The following is a 16211-nucleotide window of genomic DNA, read 5'->3' as shown; positions in this document are numbered from 1 at the left end:
GAATTGGGTTCCTTGAATTCCCCTGGGCACCGAGATCCTTCCCCTCCTCACCTCTGAGAAAGGACCAGCCCCTCCCTGCTCAAACTCAGGCTCCAAGGCCTCCTTCCCTTCCCTGCTTTCCCATGGACCCCCTTCACCCCCCGAGGATGCCCCAACCCTGATCCCAAACCCCTTTTCCAGCAGGGCAGCCCCTGGCTCTGCAGGGCCTTGGCTGCTCCTCCAGGAGCTGCTCCCCTGGGTTGCTTTCCTGGATCCAAACCCTGGACCTGGGCAGGATTTTTTGGAAAATTTGGGGTTTTCAGCTGCTACAAATTAACCCCTCCAGTTTTCCAGCTGTCCTCAGCCAGCACAGCTCTGGAGGTCACTGCAGAGGGAGGCAAGGAAGGGAGGAAAACTCTAATTTCACAGAATCATGGAATTATTAAGGCTGAAAAGGATGTCTAAGATCATCAAGTCCAACCATCACTGCCAAATCCACCAGCCCATCCCTGAGCTCACCCCATCTGTGGGGTTTTTGGAGCAAGAGCTTTACCCCAGTGTTTGGCTTTTCATGTAGAAATAGAGAATTTCTGCCTTTCTGCTGGGGGCTGAGGTTCAAAAGGAATTGGGAGACACATCTTAATTAAGGGTTTGTCCAGGTCTGCAAACCACAAACCAGCAATTAGTGGGAGGATCCCTGATGTCCTGGCTCATAACGAAGCAAGACAAATAAAACATTAGCTGGAGAATTAATTACAGGCTAAACAAATTAATTATGGGCCCTCAATCAATGCCAACACAAACACCTTGGTGTGAAAGCAGATCAAGCCTGCAGCGAGGATTTGCTGCGTGTCTTGGACTCAAACACCCCTCAGAGCTGCCTCCTGGGGCTGAACTCATCCCTCGTGCTCTCCTGGTTGTAAAAACCCAAGGAAAGCTGAATCCCCCTAAAACAGATCCCCAAAAAGTCCCAGGAAACAACAACAATGCCCTCAGATCCCTGGTGTACAAAGAAATGCTCAGTGCCACCTCCAGAGCACAATCCTGTCCCCCTGCTCTGCAGGCAGAGCTGGCAGCTGCTTTTGTGGCAGAAAAGAGGGGAAAAAACCCCAGCAGCTCAGGAATTGAGGGCTGGAGGGACACAACAACCAGTTCTCTGCTAAAAAAAGGAGCAGAAAGGCCAGAGAAAGCAAGAGCAGCAGACAGGTAAAGGGGCTCAGGAGAGCTCCGAGGATGTGGCACTTGCACAGCAAAGGAAAAACCTGAGAGGAAAATTTGGCATTATATGGCTGAAAAAGGAACCTGGAACAGGGAGCAAACCCCATTTTTTAGTGATTTTGCACCATCTTTGTAAATAAACAAGCTTACACAAAAAATTACCCCAAAGCCACTGGTGATTTCTTCAGAGCTAAAATAACTCAGCATGTGCTGGAGGTTGGAACCACAGGGCCCAGCAAAGGCTGAGTCCAGAGCATCCCTGCCCTCAAACACAGGGCTGATAAAACCCCAATAAAATGCTCCACCAAGCCAGGAGCAGCCTCAGTTCTGCACACACTTGGGCTGCTCTTAATCCGTGGCTCTCAGAAATCTGCACATTCAGGGCAGAACCATTTCTCTGCATTTTATTGTAAAATAGCCACAGTGCTGCTGCTTATTTGGCACAGCTCAACCCAGGTCTTGCAAATGAAATGCTCTCAGGTTGGAATGGTCGAGGACCACTCAGTGCTGATCACTTCTGAAGCTGCTTCAGAGTGCAAAGTGCAGCTGCAAAGCCTGAGGAGCTGCCTTCACCAGCAGCTCTGCAGCATTTTTCTGCCAAAATTCTGTTTTGCAGAGTCCCCTCCCTGCCTGCCCCAGCTCAGGGACCACCACTGAGGGGACACGAGCAGGAAGGGAGGAGTTGTGTCCACCCCAGTGCCTTCTGGCCACCTGCAGGTTTGCAGCCACCACTTGGAATACAAAGAAAAGGAATTTTTCCTTACCGACGGCGGGGAATGGCACAAACCTCTGGATCAGGAGCCGAGTGGCTGGGGTAAACTTGTTTGCTCTCTGGATCAGAACATTAAGGCCCACCTTGGAATGGAGAAAAACAAACCAGAGAAGCAGAGAATTAATGACCAGGAGCAGGGCAGATGGCACAGTTTGGGGTCCCTCTCCCTGAAAAGGCATTTGAGCACTAAACCTCCCCCAGCTGCAGAGTTTGCTGTGTTGGGCTCAACCCTTTAGTCAATACAGGGTTAAATCCAATTGTTGAGCTCAAAACAAGGGTTGAACCCAACCTTTGGGTTTAAATGAAGGGTTTAATCCAAACTTGGGGCTTAAATGAAGGACTGAACGCAACTCTTGGGCATAAATGAAGGGTTGAACACAACTCTTGGGTTTATCCGAAGTGCTGAACCCAACCATTGGATTGAACCCAACTCTTGGGTTTAAATGAAGGATTGAACCCAACTCTTGGGCTTAAATGAAGGGTTGAACCCAACTCTTGGGTTTATATGAAAGGCTGAATCCAACCACTGGGCTTAAATGAAGGCTTGAACCCAACAGCTGGGTTTATCCAAAATGCTGAACCCAACCATTGGATTGAACCAAACCACTGGGTTTAAATGAAGGGTTGAACTGTTTGGCATAAATGAAGGGTTGAGCCCATCACTGGGTTTAAGTTAAGGATTGAACCCAACTACTGGGTTTACACAAAGAGTTGAACCCCACAGTTGGACTGGACCCGGGTTTAAATGAAGGACTGAACCCAACTCTTGGGTTTATATGGAAGGACTGAACCCAACTCTTGGGTTTATATGGAGGGTTGAACCCAGCGTTGGGTTTAAACCCTTCCCAGCTAAAAGATAAGCCAGAAACCACTCCAACATCATCCAGTCCTTCTGGAATTGCCCTTGGCTGGATTTTTGCCCAGTTCACCATCATTTTCCCCATCCACCATAAAATCCTTGCGACTGGCAGTCCTCACCTAGCTGGGAAAAACCCAAATTTCAGTGGTGGTGGTGGCCCAACACAATTCATTCCTACTCCAAGGGTCTGGACTACACAACCCCATCCAGTGCCAACATTTGGGCTGTAAAGTTTATTATAACCATGGATTTATTTTTGTTGCCTGGTCCAACCCTTGAATAATGCAGAACTCTGCACAGTTCTTCATGGATCTGGGTTGTTGTGGATGTTCACAGAAACACAGAGGAGTCACTGCCTCCTGACTCTTACATTGATAATGCTGAAAGTTGGGAGAATTTCCATCAAAATTGGCTTCGTGCACACGTGAGGTTAAAAATTAACCAAATCTATTCATGGGGAATGACTTCGGTCTTTAAATTACTCTTCCTCGCAATATTTTCTCTTTTTCATCCCCCCACAAAAAAAAACAGATGCAGAAATGAAACCCAACAGCCCCAACCTGGGAATTTTCACCTGGAAATGGAAGCCTTGAACAATTTGTGGCCAAAACATTTTCAGCCCCAAATCCAGGAAAATTTAAAAAAAAAAAAAAAATCAGCCAAAATAAAAAAGCTGCTAGAAAATAGCAAATTTTGGGGGTGTTTTTTTTGTTTTTTGTTTTTTTGTTTTTTTTTTTGGAGGGAGGGATTTAAAAAGCAAAGAGAAACCTTGGAGAAGATATTTTGCAGGCTGCTACATTCCACATGCACATCCCAGCACATCCCGGCGTGCCGGAGCCGGGGAGGAAGAGGGGGAGAAGCACAACTGCTGGGTAAGCCCTGCATGAGCACAGGGCTGCTTCTCCAGCCCCAGGAAATACTTCCAGAGCCTTTCCCAAGGTTTTCACCCAGACCCAAGCAGGAACTCCTCCTCTTGCCCCCCTCAGCAAACGCAGCCCTAGAGCTGAGTCCAAGAGAGCCATGGTGATTCTGCTTAGTCTGGACAGCAGTGAGGGCTTGTCTTGAACTTCTTCCCCCTCAAAAATGACTGAATGATTTTATTCTTTTTTTTTTTTAATTTTCCAGTTGTTAGGATGAGTCTTTTCAAAGCCAGAACACCTCCAGAAACTTAAACACAGTCTAAAATGTGTGGCTTTAAGAGGAGCCAGTTTTAAGGCTGGCTTTGCTGGTCTGCCCCATGGATTCAGGTATTTAGTCCGGATATGGTTAATCTGTGTCCATGACAAATTTTGTTGGGTTTGCAGCCCCTGCTTGGAGGTTTGGTGGAGGATTTGACAATGAAGTGGAAGAGCAGCAGCTTTTGAAAGAGAAAAGCTGAGTCTGGGAGAGTCACCACTGTGAGGACAGCGAAATAAAAGCATTTTACTTCCAGATTTAATGTGATGAACTCAGTCCCCACTTACAGCAACCCCCCTGCTGGGAACATGAAATTAAATGTTGCTGGAGATTAAATCCCATCTCCTAAATCCTCAGCACAAGGGCTGGATATAGGAAACTAATGAGGGTTTGTTTTCTACAGTTTGGAAATTGCTGTGGCTGATCTGTGAACTCCTTCCCACGGGCCATGAGGTGGGATGAGGGTAAACAGGGCAGGAACTGCTCAACCTCAGGCACCAAAGCAAAAGGGTCGTCAAGGTGATGTTAATGAGTTTAATTACTCGGGACTGGCCGAAGGATGCTGTTGAGGCAAATTCATGATTAAAGACCAACCCCAGGTTTATTGTTGTGACCATCACCCAGTCACTGAGCAGGATCTGCAGCTCTGGTGATGGAAACATGGAGCAGAACCAGGGGGATTCACCCCCACAACCTGGCACAACCACAGAATCACCGAGGCTGGAAAAGCCCTCCAAGACTGAGTCCAACCATCCCCAGCACCAGGCCACCACTGACCCTGTCCCCAAGTGCCACATCCACAGGGCTCTGAAATCCCCCCAGGGATGGGGATGCCACCCCTGCCCTGGGCAGCTGTGCTTGACCACCTTTGGTGAAGGAATTCTTCCTGAAATCCCTTTGGTGAAGGAATTCTTCCTGAAATCCATCCTAAACCTTCCCTGGCACAGCCTGAAGCTGAGCCTCTCCCAGGCTCCCTTTGCAGCTCAGCCTCTCTGGCAGTCTGCTCCAGAGTTTGACAGAAATCCAGAGTGGTTTTGGTGGGAAGGGACCTTAAAGAACATCCGTGGCAGGGACACCTCCCACTGTCCGAGCAGGATCTGCAGCTCTGGTGATGGAAACATGGAGCAGAACCAGGGGGATTCACCCCCACAACCTGGCACAACCACAGAATCACCGAGGCTGGAAAAGCCCTCCAAGACTGAGTCCAACCATCCCCAGCACCAGGCCACCACTGACCCTGTCCCCAAGTGCCACATCCACAGGGCTCTGAAATCCCCCCAGGGATGGGGATGCCACCCCTGCCCTGGGCAGCTGTGCTTAACCACCTTTGGAGAAGGAATTCTTCCTGAAATCCCTTTGGTGAAGGAATTCTTCCTGAAATCCATCCTAAACCTTCCCTGGCACAGCCTGAAGCTGAGCCTCTCCCAGGCTCCCTTTGCAGCTCAGCCTCTCTGGCAGTCTGCTCCAGAGTTTGACAGAAATCCAGAGTGGTTTTGGTGGGAAGGGACCTTAAAGAACATCCGTGGCAGGGACACCTCCCACTGTCCCAGGCTGCTCCAAGCCCCAGTGTCCAACCTGGCCTGGGGCACTGCCAGGGATGGGGAGTTATGCACAGAGCAAATTCCTGCCCTGTGACCAGATCAAATCCAGCTTTTTCCAATTGCCTGGTTTGCTGAGGCTTCCTCCTCCAGAGCACTCCCTTGATGTGGCTGAGGGAGCCAGGGGGAGCTGGACACAGGAACACATAAGTGGACACAGGGATATGTGACTGGACACAGGGACACATGGCTGGACACAGGGACACATGACACCAATAGTTCCTAAGATCCCTCAACACAAAACCAGGATCAAACACCATCAGTGGGAGAGAAACCTCACCCAGGGCTCTGCTGTGCCTCTGGCAGCATTCTGCCCTTCCTCCCTCCCTCCTCCTCCTCTTCCTCAAGTGCCAAGAATTCCTGCCATTTCTTTAGCTCCCGGTTTTGTTTCAGCATCAACAACATTCCCTCAGCAGAACGTTTGTGACATCACTTTGAAGCAGAACCATCAGATGCTGTCAGAGACCAACATGTCTGATGCCTTTTCTTCTCCTTGTCTCACAAAGTTCTGACCTCGTGTCTACCAAGACACCAATTCTAAAACCATGGGAATTTTTAAAAAATCCCTGATTTTTTCTGCCTTTTGATCAAGAGTTTTGAAGCCTGAGTTACGGTTTTGAATGCCTGACATTGGCAATGGCCAAGCCCACACCTCTTAAACCCGGCCTAGAGCAGTGAATCCATCCAAGGAGTTATTTCACTTCATATTGGGAGGGAATTTTTATAAAATAGAGGAATCTCAGGAGTCCAGCGAGCATTAGCTGGTAGATGACACCACCCAAATGCTGCTGAGCCACTCTCCACACTTCATGGACTGTGCTGGAGAAATCTCCACTGATTTAGGGGCTTTAACTCCAGGGCATCCCTGAGCACTGCAGCTGGAGCTGGCTGTTCAAGGGACCTGGAAAGTCAACTTGGAAGGAATGGCTCCAAAGGAGGTTATCCCTCATTCCCCAGTCACCAGATTGGATTAGAACTAATTGGATCTGATGAGTCCCATCCAGCCAAGCTGGAGAAAAGAGCATTAGGAGAAGGAAGGAAAAAACTCATTCATTAGGGCTGGGAGGTGAAGATGGAGGCAGAGAGATGGAAAACTGGGCTCTTTCCCAACTGGAGCTTTCCCAAGCCAAGGAGAACAGAATGGAAGAGTCTAAGGGAAGGGAAAGCAATCAGGATCCGAGTGGGGAAGGAACTTAGAGAGGAGCAAGAGTAAGGGAAGGAGCAGACATCACTCCCAAGACAATTCCAGCAGGGATGACCACAGCAGCCCCACAGCTGGATGCTACAAGGGAAGAGAATGGTGCAGTCTGGAGCAAGGCTGCAGAAAAGTGGGATTCACACTGGGAACACGACAAACTTGGTTTGGGAGATGGTGGAGCCAGGAGGACGAGGGGCCATGCCCAAGACAAGAGGGTGCTGTCTCATACCAAGTTTTCCATGCACCTGGATCCTGTCCAGAGGCAGCAGCACTGCTGGGGTGGTGGGGATGGGGCAGAGGGAAAGGAAGGGATGAGAACAAACCTGCTGGAAATGGAAACATCCCAGTGGAACGAGAGAGAAAATGCTGCAGAGAGGCACATGGAGTTTGGGAGGGGACAGTCACAGGAGGAACCTTAAGGATCATCGACTGCAACCCCCTGCCTTGGACATCTTCCATCATCCCAGGCTGCTCCAAGCCCCATCCAGCCTGGCCTGGGACACTCCCAGGGATGGGCTTGGCAGGACCCAGCAGGTGCCAGGTGCTCCTAACTCCAGGGACAGGATGATGATGGACACTGGGAGCATTCCCAGAGAGCCCCATGTCCTTGTCCCCCACAAGGCTGTGCCTTTGGGAATGGCTGCTCAGCTCCAGCGATTTTGGGGCTCCATGCAGGAACTGCCAGGCTGAGTTTCCAGTCTGGGAGATCCAACCACTCCCTTCTGGAATCTGAGAATGAACAGAGAAAGGGATGTGCAGGAACAGCTTTGAAGCAGCGAGATGCAGACTTTAGAGCCAGGCACCACTTCATTTCAAACTTAAACTTCGTTTAAAAGAGAAGTTGATCACCAGCTCCTCGGATCCACGGGATTTTCCCTCTGCTCCCATGGAGGAGGGAGCCAGGCCACGCTCCATCCCCTCCCATCCCTCTCCCGACCTCCCCCAGCCCCTGACCCTCTCTGGCTGCCCCGAGCAGGCGGTGGGAGGGCTGCAGCTCTCCCGGCTGATTATGGACATCACACCCCATTCACAGGCTGTCAGCGCAGCCTCGCAGACAATTATCGGGAACAAGGAGCTGGATTGGAAAAATCCACAGGGGCGCCTGCACCTGGAGAGGAGAGCGAGAAATGGTGTGTGAGAGGTCAGCGTGCGAGCGGGGAAGGAGGAGCAGCCCCACGGCACGGGAGGGAGTGGGATTGCTGGAATGGGAAGCATGGGAGTGATGGAAAGGGATTGCTGGAAAGGGATGGAATGGGATTGATGGAGAGGGAAGGAGTGGGATTGATGGAGAGGGAAGGAAAGGGATTGATGGAGAGGGGAGGAATGGGATTGATGGAAAAGGAAGGAATAGGATTGATGGAAAGGGAAGGAAAGGAATTGCTGGAATGGGAAGGAGCAGGATTGATGGTATGGGAATGAGTGGAATTGCTGAAAAAGGAAAGAATGGGATTGCTGGAAAGGGATGGAATGGGATTGCTGGCATGGGAAGGATTGGGATTGCTGGAAAGGGAAAGAATGAGATTGCTGAAATGGGAAGGAATGGGATTGCTGGCATGGGAAGGGAAGGGATTGCTGGAAAGGGAAGGAAAGGGATTGCTGGAAAAGGAAGGAATGAGATTGATGGAGAGGGAAGGAAAGGGATTGCTGGAAAGGGATTGCTGGCATGGGAAGGAAAGGGATTGATGGAGAGGGAAGGAAAGGGATTGCTGGCTGAACCTCTCCAGACTGAGCCCCTTTCCCAGCTCCCTCAGCTGCTCCAGGTGCTCCAGCCCCAGGATCCAAGGACACTCAAACATTCCTGCTCCTCCCCAGCTTTTACCTGGGTTGGTTCTAAACACCCTCAGGTGTAAGAGCCCAGCCTGGCACAGCGGTGCCCACTGGGATAACCCAGAGCAGCAGGAAATCCCCCTGGCAGCAATGGCATTTTGGTTTTTGTTCCCCACCTCCAGCGGCTCCTGCAGAGGCAGGATTTGGGGTCAGAAGCAATCAAGCACTTCCAAAATGAAGAGCTCTGGGTCTGCCATGAAGAACTGCTTTAAACCCTCTCCTGGGGGGCCAGCAGTGAGTCCAGGGTGGCTCATTAGCAGCTGATATTAATGGCATTAATCACCTGAACTTTAACCCTGTGAGTGAAGGAAAAGGAGCACTGGGGTGCTGAGCAGGGGTGCTGGAAGAGCAGGGATCACCCCAAGCCCGGCTGCAGCCATGGTTACACAGCACTGCTGCTCCCTCCCACCCAGAAGAAGACACAACACCTACTTCTGTCAGAATTTAGCTCAGGTTGCTAAGTGAGAACCAAATATTTATTTGTGTCTGTGCTGACAGGCCCATAAACCCCAAAGCTGCCCTGAAATAAACCCGGAGAGAAGTTCCAAACCCTGGAGTGCTGGGCAGGCAGGGGAAGCAGGGAGCCTGGGAACAGGGGCAGAGCCCAGCCCTGCACACCTGAGGGGCTGAGCTCACACCTGGCTGGGCTCCCTTTACTGGGGGACAACTTTCCCTGTGCCACAGGAAGCTCAGTGCCACCGTGGCTGTCACCAAGGGGCTTCCTGGCTGAGCTATGTTGGATTAGGTCATTTTCTGACTCTAGTTTTAGTCTCATGTGAAGGGCAAAACAATACAGATATTATAATTACTATTAGAAACTATTTCTTAATTGTAATACATTATAAGAGGTTTTTAACCTGTTAGCTTTATAAATACCTTAAAGTTAACCATTTAAAATTACCCCTCATAAGTCCTACTACAACACATCTTTCATAATTGGATTTCTCTAAAGCATCTAATCTTATCTAACCTTATCTACAAAAGCACCTTTTAAAACTTATTTCTAATTCCATTTCTCTCTCAGCAAGGCCTGCCCCATTCCATAGCACTTCTAAACCAATGTTTCTAATTTCAAAGTTTGTATACAAATACACACGTTGTGAACCTTCTACCAAGCTTTATGAATTTTCTGCAAATCCATTTCCCACAAGCTACAGGCTCTGTGCCCTGCCAGGACCCATCAGAGCCCGTCCTGTCCCGGGGAGGGGACAGCACCCGTGGCCAGGGTCCCCCCAGGGCACACAGAGTGGCACCAGGACAAGGAGGGGCTGCCAGGAAACGTGGCCAGAAGGTGCTGCCAGACAGAGAAACCCCTGCAGGGTCCCCACAAGGTCCCCAGCAGCACAAGGAGCAGGACTTGGAGCTGCTCCTGGCAGAACTGGGAGCTGTGATCAGGGAAATTGAAAAGCTGATGGAGGAAGCTCCAATCCCACGGCAAAACTGGGAGATGCTTCAAGGAGAAGGTCCAGAGGGAGCCAGAAGATGAGCCCAGAGGGTTCCAGAGGGGTCAACCCCCAGCAGCCACCTATCCAAAGGTCCCGGTGGCAGTGACAGAGCAGGGAACTGGGAATGGCTGCTCGTGGTCCTTGGCTGGTTTAACTGAGGCCTTGCAGCCCAGCCCCAGGAGTCACTTCTGACCCACAGAGGAGTTTGATCGGAGTCCTGAAGAGCCGAGCCAGAACCAAAAAGGATCAGCAGTGCCAGAGCAAACGGAGATGGGATCTGGAACCAGGAATCAGAAAATCCTGGAATGGGTTGGGGTGGAAGGGCCTTAAATCCCCTCTCATCCACCCCTGCCACGGCAGGGACACCTTCCCCTGGGCCAGGGTGCCCCAAGCTGCCCTTGGACCCTTACAGGGATTGCCCAACTTCCCTGGGCAAAAGAAACCTACTTCCACATTGAAATAATAAAGCTGTTATTAATAATTATTATCTATATAAAATTATAATATCTAAAAAGCAATGTTATTATAATAATAATTGATAATTATCTATATAAAATTATAATATCTAAAAAGCAATATTAAAATAATAACAATTGACAATTATTATCTATATACAATTTTAATATCTAAAAAGCAATATTATTATAATAACTATTGATAATTATTATCTATATAAAATTATGATATCTAAATGGCAATATTATTATAATAATAATTGATAATTGTTATATATATAAAGTTATAATATCTAAAAAGCAATGTTATTATAATAATGATTGATAATTATTATCTATATAAAATTATATCTAAAAAGCAATATTATTATAATAACTATTGATAATTATTATCTATATAAAAACAGGCCCATAAACCCCAAAGCTGCCCTGAAATAAACCCGGAGAGAAGTTCCAAACCCTGGAGTGCTGGGCAGGCAGGGGAAGCAGGGAGCCTGGGAACAGGGGCAGAGCCCAGCCCTGCACACCTGAGGGGCTGAGCTCACACCTGGCTGGGCTCCCTTTACTGGGGGACAACTTTCCCTGTGCCACAGGAAGCTCAGTGCCACCGTGGCTGTCACCAAGGGGCTTCCTGGCTGAGCTATGTTGGATTAGGTCATTTTCTGACTCTAGTTTTAGTCTCATGTGAAGGGCAAAACAATACAGATATTATAATTACTATTAGAAACTATTTCTTAATTGTAATACATTATAAGAGGTTTTTAACCTGTTAGCTTTATAAATACCTTAAAGTTAACCATTTAAAATTACCCCTCATAAGTCCTACTACAACACATCTTTCATAATTGGATTTCTCTAAAGCATCTAATCTTATCTAACCTTATCTACAAAAGCACCTTTTAAAACTTATTTCTAATTCCATTTCTCTCTCAGCAAGGCCTGCCCCATTCCATAGCACTTCTAAACCAATGTTTCTAATTTCAAAGTTTGTATACAAATACACACGTTGTGAACCTTCTACCAAGCTTTATGAATTTTCTGCAAATCCATTTCCCACAAGCTACAGGCTCTGTGCCCTGCCAGGACCCATCAGAGCCCGTCCTGTCCCGGGGAGGGGACAGCACCCGTGGCCAGGGTCCCCCCAGGGCACACAGAGTGGCACCAGGACAAGGAGGGGCTGCCAGGAAACGTGGCCAGAAGGTGCTGCCAGACAGAGAAACCCCTGCAGGGTCCCCACAAGGTCCCCAGCAGCACAAGGAGCAGGACTTGGAGCTGCTCCTGGCAGAACTGGGAGCTGTGATCAGGGAAATTGAAAAGCTGATGGAGGAAGCTCCAATCCCACGGCAAAACTGGGAGATGCTTCAAGGAGAAGGTCCAGAGGGAGCCAGAAGATGAGCCCAGAGGGTTCCAGAGGGGTCAACCCCCAGCAGCCACCTATCCAAAGGTCCCGGTGGCAGTGACAGAGCAGGGAACTGGGAATGGCTGCTCGTGGTCCTTGGCTGGTTTAACTGAGGCCTTGCAGCCCAGCCCCAGGAGTCACTTCTGACCCACAGAGGAGTTTGATCGGAGTCCTGAAGAGCCGAGCCAGAACCAAAAGGGATCAGCAGTGCCAGAGCAAACAGAGATGGGATCTGGAACCAGGAATCAGAAAATCCTGGAATGGGTTGGGGTGGAAGGGCCTTAAATCCCCTCTCATCCACCCCTGCCACGGCAGGGACACCTTCCCCTGGGCCAGGGTGCCCCAAGCTGCCCTTGGACCCTTACAGGGATTGCCCAACTTCCCTGGGCAAAAGAAACCTACTTCCACATTGAAATAATAAAGCTGTTATTAATAATTATTATCTATATAAAATTATAATATCTAAAAAGCAATGTTATTATAATAATAATTGATAATTATCTATATAAAATTATAATATCTAAAAAGCAATATTAAAATAATAACAATTGACAATTATTATCTATATACAATTTTAATATCTAAAAAGCAATATTATTATAATAACAATTGATAATTATTATCTATATAAAATTATGATATCTAAATGGCAATATTATTATAATAATAATTGATAATTGTTATATATATAAAGTTATAATATCTAAAAAGCAATGTTATTATAATAATGATTGATAATTATTATCTATATAAAATTATATCTAAAAAGCAATATTATTATAATAACTATTGATAATTATTATCTATATAAAATTATTATATCTAAAAGGCAATATTATTATAATAATAATTGATGATTGTTATCTATATAAAATTATAATATCTAAAACGCAATATTATTATAACAACTATTGATAATTATTATCTATATAAAATTATTATATTTAAAAAGCAATTGTTGCCAATAAAATCGGCTTCATGCAGCTTTTTTAATCTTCTAAAAGCATGAAAAATAGCAGAGTAAGAGTGTGTGTGTCAGCTGGAAAGAGTTTCTGTCTAATCACAGCCCCCCTGATCTGTGCAGCTCTTGGCACTGGAGTACTGGGGGAATAAAAAATTCCAAACATTTCAAACACACTTGGTCTTTCTCAAGTCTTTTTACTTCTCCCTGCCTTTGTTTGCCTTGTTTAGGAAAACCAGCTGGTGTTAATTGCACTTCATGCACCACCAGCATGAACAGCAGCCAGATATCAGGAATTGGAGCCTAATCCCAGGAATCCACTCAATTGTTTGGGGAAGAAAATTACATTATCACTCTTCAGAACAGTGGTAAAATGAGGGAGCAAAAGAAAAGGCAGGAAAGAGGCTGGTGGGGGGAAAGTGGGATAAAAATAAACTACAATCACAGAAAGAGAAATGGAGATGTTAGAGGGTGGAACTCCCAGAGCAGCTGTGGCTGCCCTGGATCCCTGGAATGTCCCAGGCCAGGCTGGACACTGGGGCTGGAGCAGCCTGGGACAGTGGGAAGTCTCCCTGCCATGGCAGGGCTGGAATGGGATTTGGGATTTGGGATCTGCTCCAGCCCAAACACCTTTCCCAGCTTTATTTCAAGATTCCTTCACCTGAGTCACGCACAGGAGAAGGGATGGAATTCTGGACCTGGCACAGCTCTGTGCTCAGACTTGGGTTGGGATGGCAGTAGTTGGAGAGAAAAGGAAATATGGGGAGAGAAATGTGGAATAAAAGAGTAGTGATTCCTCCCCAAATTCACCCTGCAGGGCTGGAAATCAGGAGTTGTGGTGTAGCAATTCCTCTCTCTCTAAAAAGGGAAGAAAATCAGGATATTTCCCATTTTACTGCAGGACAGTGAGGCCAAACCCAGCCCTGATGGAGCAGTGTGCTTGTCCCTGGTGTGAGGACACAGAGGGTGAGGCACAGCACAAATTCACTGCTCTGTCCTCTCTGGGCTTCTCCAGGCCCTTTTCCACCTGCACACAGGGAAGGGTCTCCCCACATCCCAAAGGCTCCCTGCTCTGCAGGGCTTTCTCCAGGCTGTGGGAGCTGTGAGGGGTTTCAGGACAGCATTCCACACCTTCAGGAGCGTTCCCACTGGGATGTCTGTGGGGACACACTCACTGCACACCCCTCTGCTATCCCTGCTCCGCTGGGGAGGTTTTCTTCCAACATCAGAGAGGAGAAGAACCTTTAAAGGCTGCTGCCCTTCATGGTCCACGTGGAGGAAAAGCTCCCAACATCCAGAAGAACCTTTAAAGGCTGCTGCCCTTCATATTTTACATGGAGGAAAACCTGCTTCAGGATAGAAGAACCCCAGAAGGTTTTTGCCCTTCAGCTCCACGTGGAGGAAAACCTCCCAAAATCAGGACAGAAGAAGAACACCTGAAGGTTTCTGCCCTTCATGTTTCCCATGGAGGAAAAGCTCCCAACATCCAGAAGGAGAAGAACCTCTAAAGACTGTGGCCCTTCATATTTCATGTGGAGGAAAAGCTCCCACCATCAGGGAGGAGAAGAACCCCTGAGGTTTTTGCCCTTCATGCTCCACATGGAAGAAAACATCCCAGCCTCCAAGAGGAGAAGAAACTTTAAAGGCTGCTGCCCTTCATGGTCCACGTGGAGGAAGGCATCCCAAAATCAAGACAGAAGTACCCCTGAAGGTTTTTGCCCTTCATGCTCCACACGGAGAAAAACATCCCAACATCCAAAAGGAGACCCTCTAAAGGCTGCTGCCCTTCATGCTCCATGTGGAGGAAAAGCTCCCAACACCAGGAAGGAGAAGAACCCCTGAAGGTTTTTGCCCTTCATATTTCATGTGGAGGAAAACCTCCCAACATCAGGATAGAAGAAGTACCCCTGAAGGTTTTTGCCCTTCATGCTCCATGTGGAAGAAAATATCCCAACATCAGGGAGGAGAAGAACCCCTGAGGTTTTTGTCCTTCATGTTCCACAGGGAGGAAAACCTCCCAAACATCAGGAAGGAGAACCCCTGAAGGTCTTTGCCCTTCAGCTCCATGTGGAAGAAAACCTCCCAAACATGAGGAAGGAGAACCCCTGAAGGTCTTTGCCCTTCAGCTCCATGTGGAAGAAAACCTCCCAAACATGAGGAAGGAGAACCCCTGAAGGTCTTTGCCCTTCAGCTCCATGGGTAAGAAAAGCTCCCAACATCAGGAAGGAGAACCCCAGTAGGATTTTGCCCTTCTCCACCCTGGACCATCCACAGACCCACGGAAAGCTCCTGCCTGTCCCTGTGGCACTGTTCCACACACCCAGGGCACCCTGGTGGGATGCCAGCCTGGGGACAGGGTGGCACTGCCCAGGAGGCAGCAGCTCCCCCCTGCAGCGAGATCTCTGCTCGCACGAGGCTGAAACGCCCCAATTTTATTCCCTACACATCTCAAGAGCTTCTCACACCTCTCTGCACAGGGGTGTTTCCCACAGCACCCCACAGTCCCTCCTGCAGCCTGGAGCTGCCGTCCTGCTCCAGCTGCTCTGAGCACTCCAGGAATTACAGATGCCCGAGCCCTGTGCCAGCCGTGCCAGCACGCACGGCTCCACACCCACAGGGTCCTTACCAAAGCCTCCCAGCTGCTCGGGGGACAAAGCTCTGCCAAGATCCTTGTCCGTGTGTCCCGCCCCTCTAATCTGCCCCTGTTCCGAGAGGGAGAGGAGCATTAATACCAAAACCATGGATCAGCAGCACCGGAGCGTGCCAGCACTGGAAGGGGGGCGTGAGGGACAGCAGCACCTCCAGCTGGGGACTGTCACCTCGGGGACTCACAAGGTGACAGAAATGCTGGCCTAAGCACTGAGGAGCTCAGGGAAACCATCCCATGCTTCCCCAGGGAGCTGTGGGTGGAAGACTGAAGCGTTGAGGTTGTTAGGATGGGGTTAGGGTTAGAACTGAGCTGGAAAAGTGAGCACAGCTCCTGGGTGAGGGAGGTGGGAGCTCAGGTGAGCCAGGCTGGGCTGGGAGCTCAGGTGAGCCAGGCTGGGCTGGGAGCTCAGCTGAGCCAGGCTGGGCTGGGAGCTCAGCTGAGCCAGGCTGGGAGCTCAGGTGAGCCAGGCTGGGCTGGGGGCTCAGGTGAGCCAGATTGGGAGCTCAGGTGAGCCAGGCTGGGCTGGGGGCTCAGGTGAGCCAGATTGGGAGCTCAGGTGAGCCAGGCTGGGCTGGGGGCTCAGGTGAGCCAGATTGGGAGCTCAGGTGAGCCAGGCTGGGCTGGGGGCTCAGGTGAGCCAGATGGGGAGCTCAGGTGAGCCAGGCTGGGCTGGG

The 16211-nt window shown here is 49.1% G+C and overlaps 1 protein-coding gene across 1 annotated transcript in view; it reads right to left on the bottom strand.

Annotated features, from left to right (window-relative positions):
- SFXN5 (sideroflexin 5) overlaps positions 1-16211 on the bottom strand; it is a gene marked incomplete at its 5' end in the record, with an annotated part of 91130 nt that overhangs the window by 32281 nt on the left and 42638 nt on the right. Inside the window, one exon of the mRNA XM_041464604.1 lies at positions 1962-2052. Coding sequence (XP_041320538.1) covers positions 1962-2052 — 91 coding nt within the window. The remainder of the gene's footprint in view (positions 1-1961; positions 2053-16211) is intronic.

Source organism: Pyrgilauda ruficollis, unplaced genomic scaffold (genome assembly GCF_017590135.1).
Source record: "Pyrgilauda ruficollis isolate IOZ18807 unplaced genomic scaffold, ASM1759013v1 scaffold181, whole genome shotgun sequence".
NCBI lineage: Eukaryota > Metazoa > Chordata > Aves > Passeriformes > Passeridae > Pyrgilauda > Pyrgilauda ruficollis.
The sequence above is the reverse complement of the archived record's forward strand: the minus strand, read 5'-3'. Positions and strand labels throughout refer to the sequence as shown.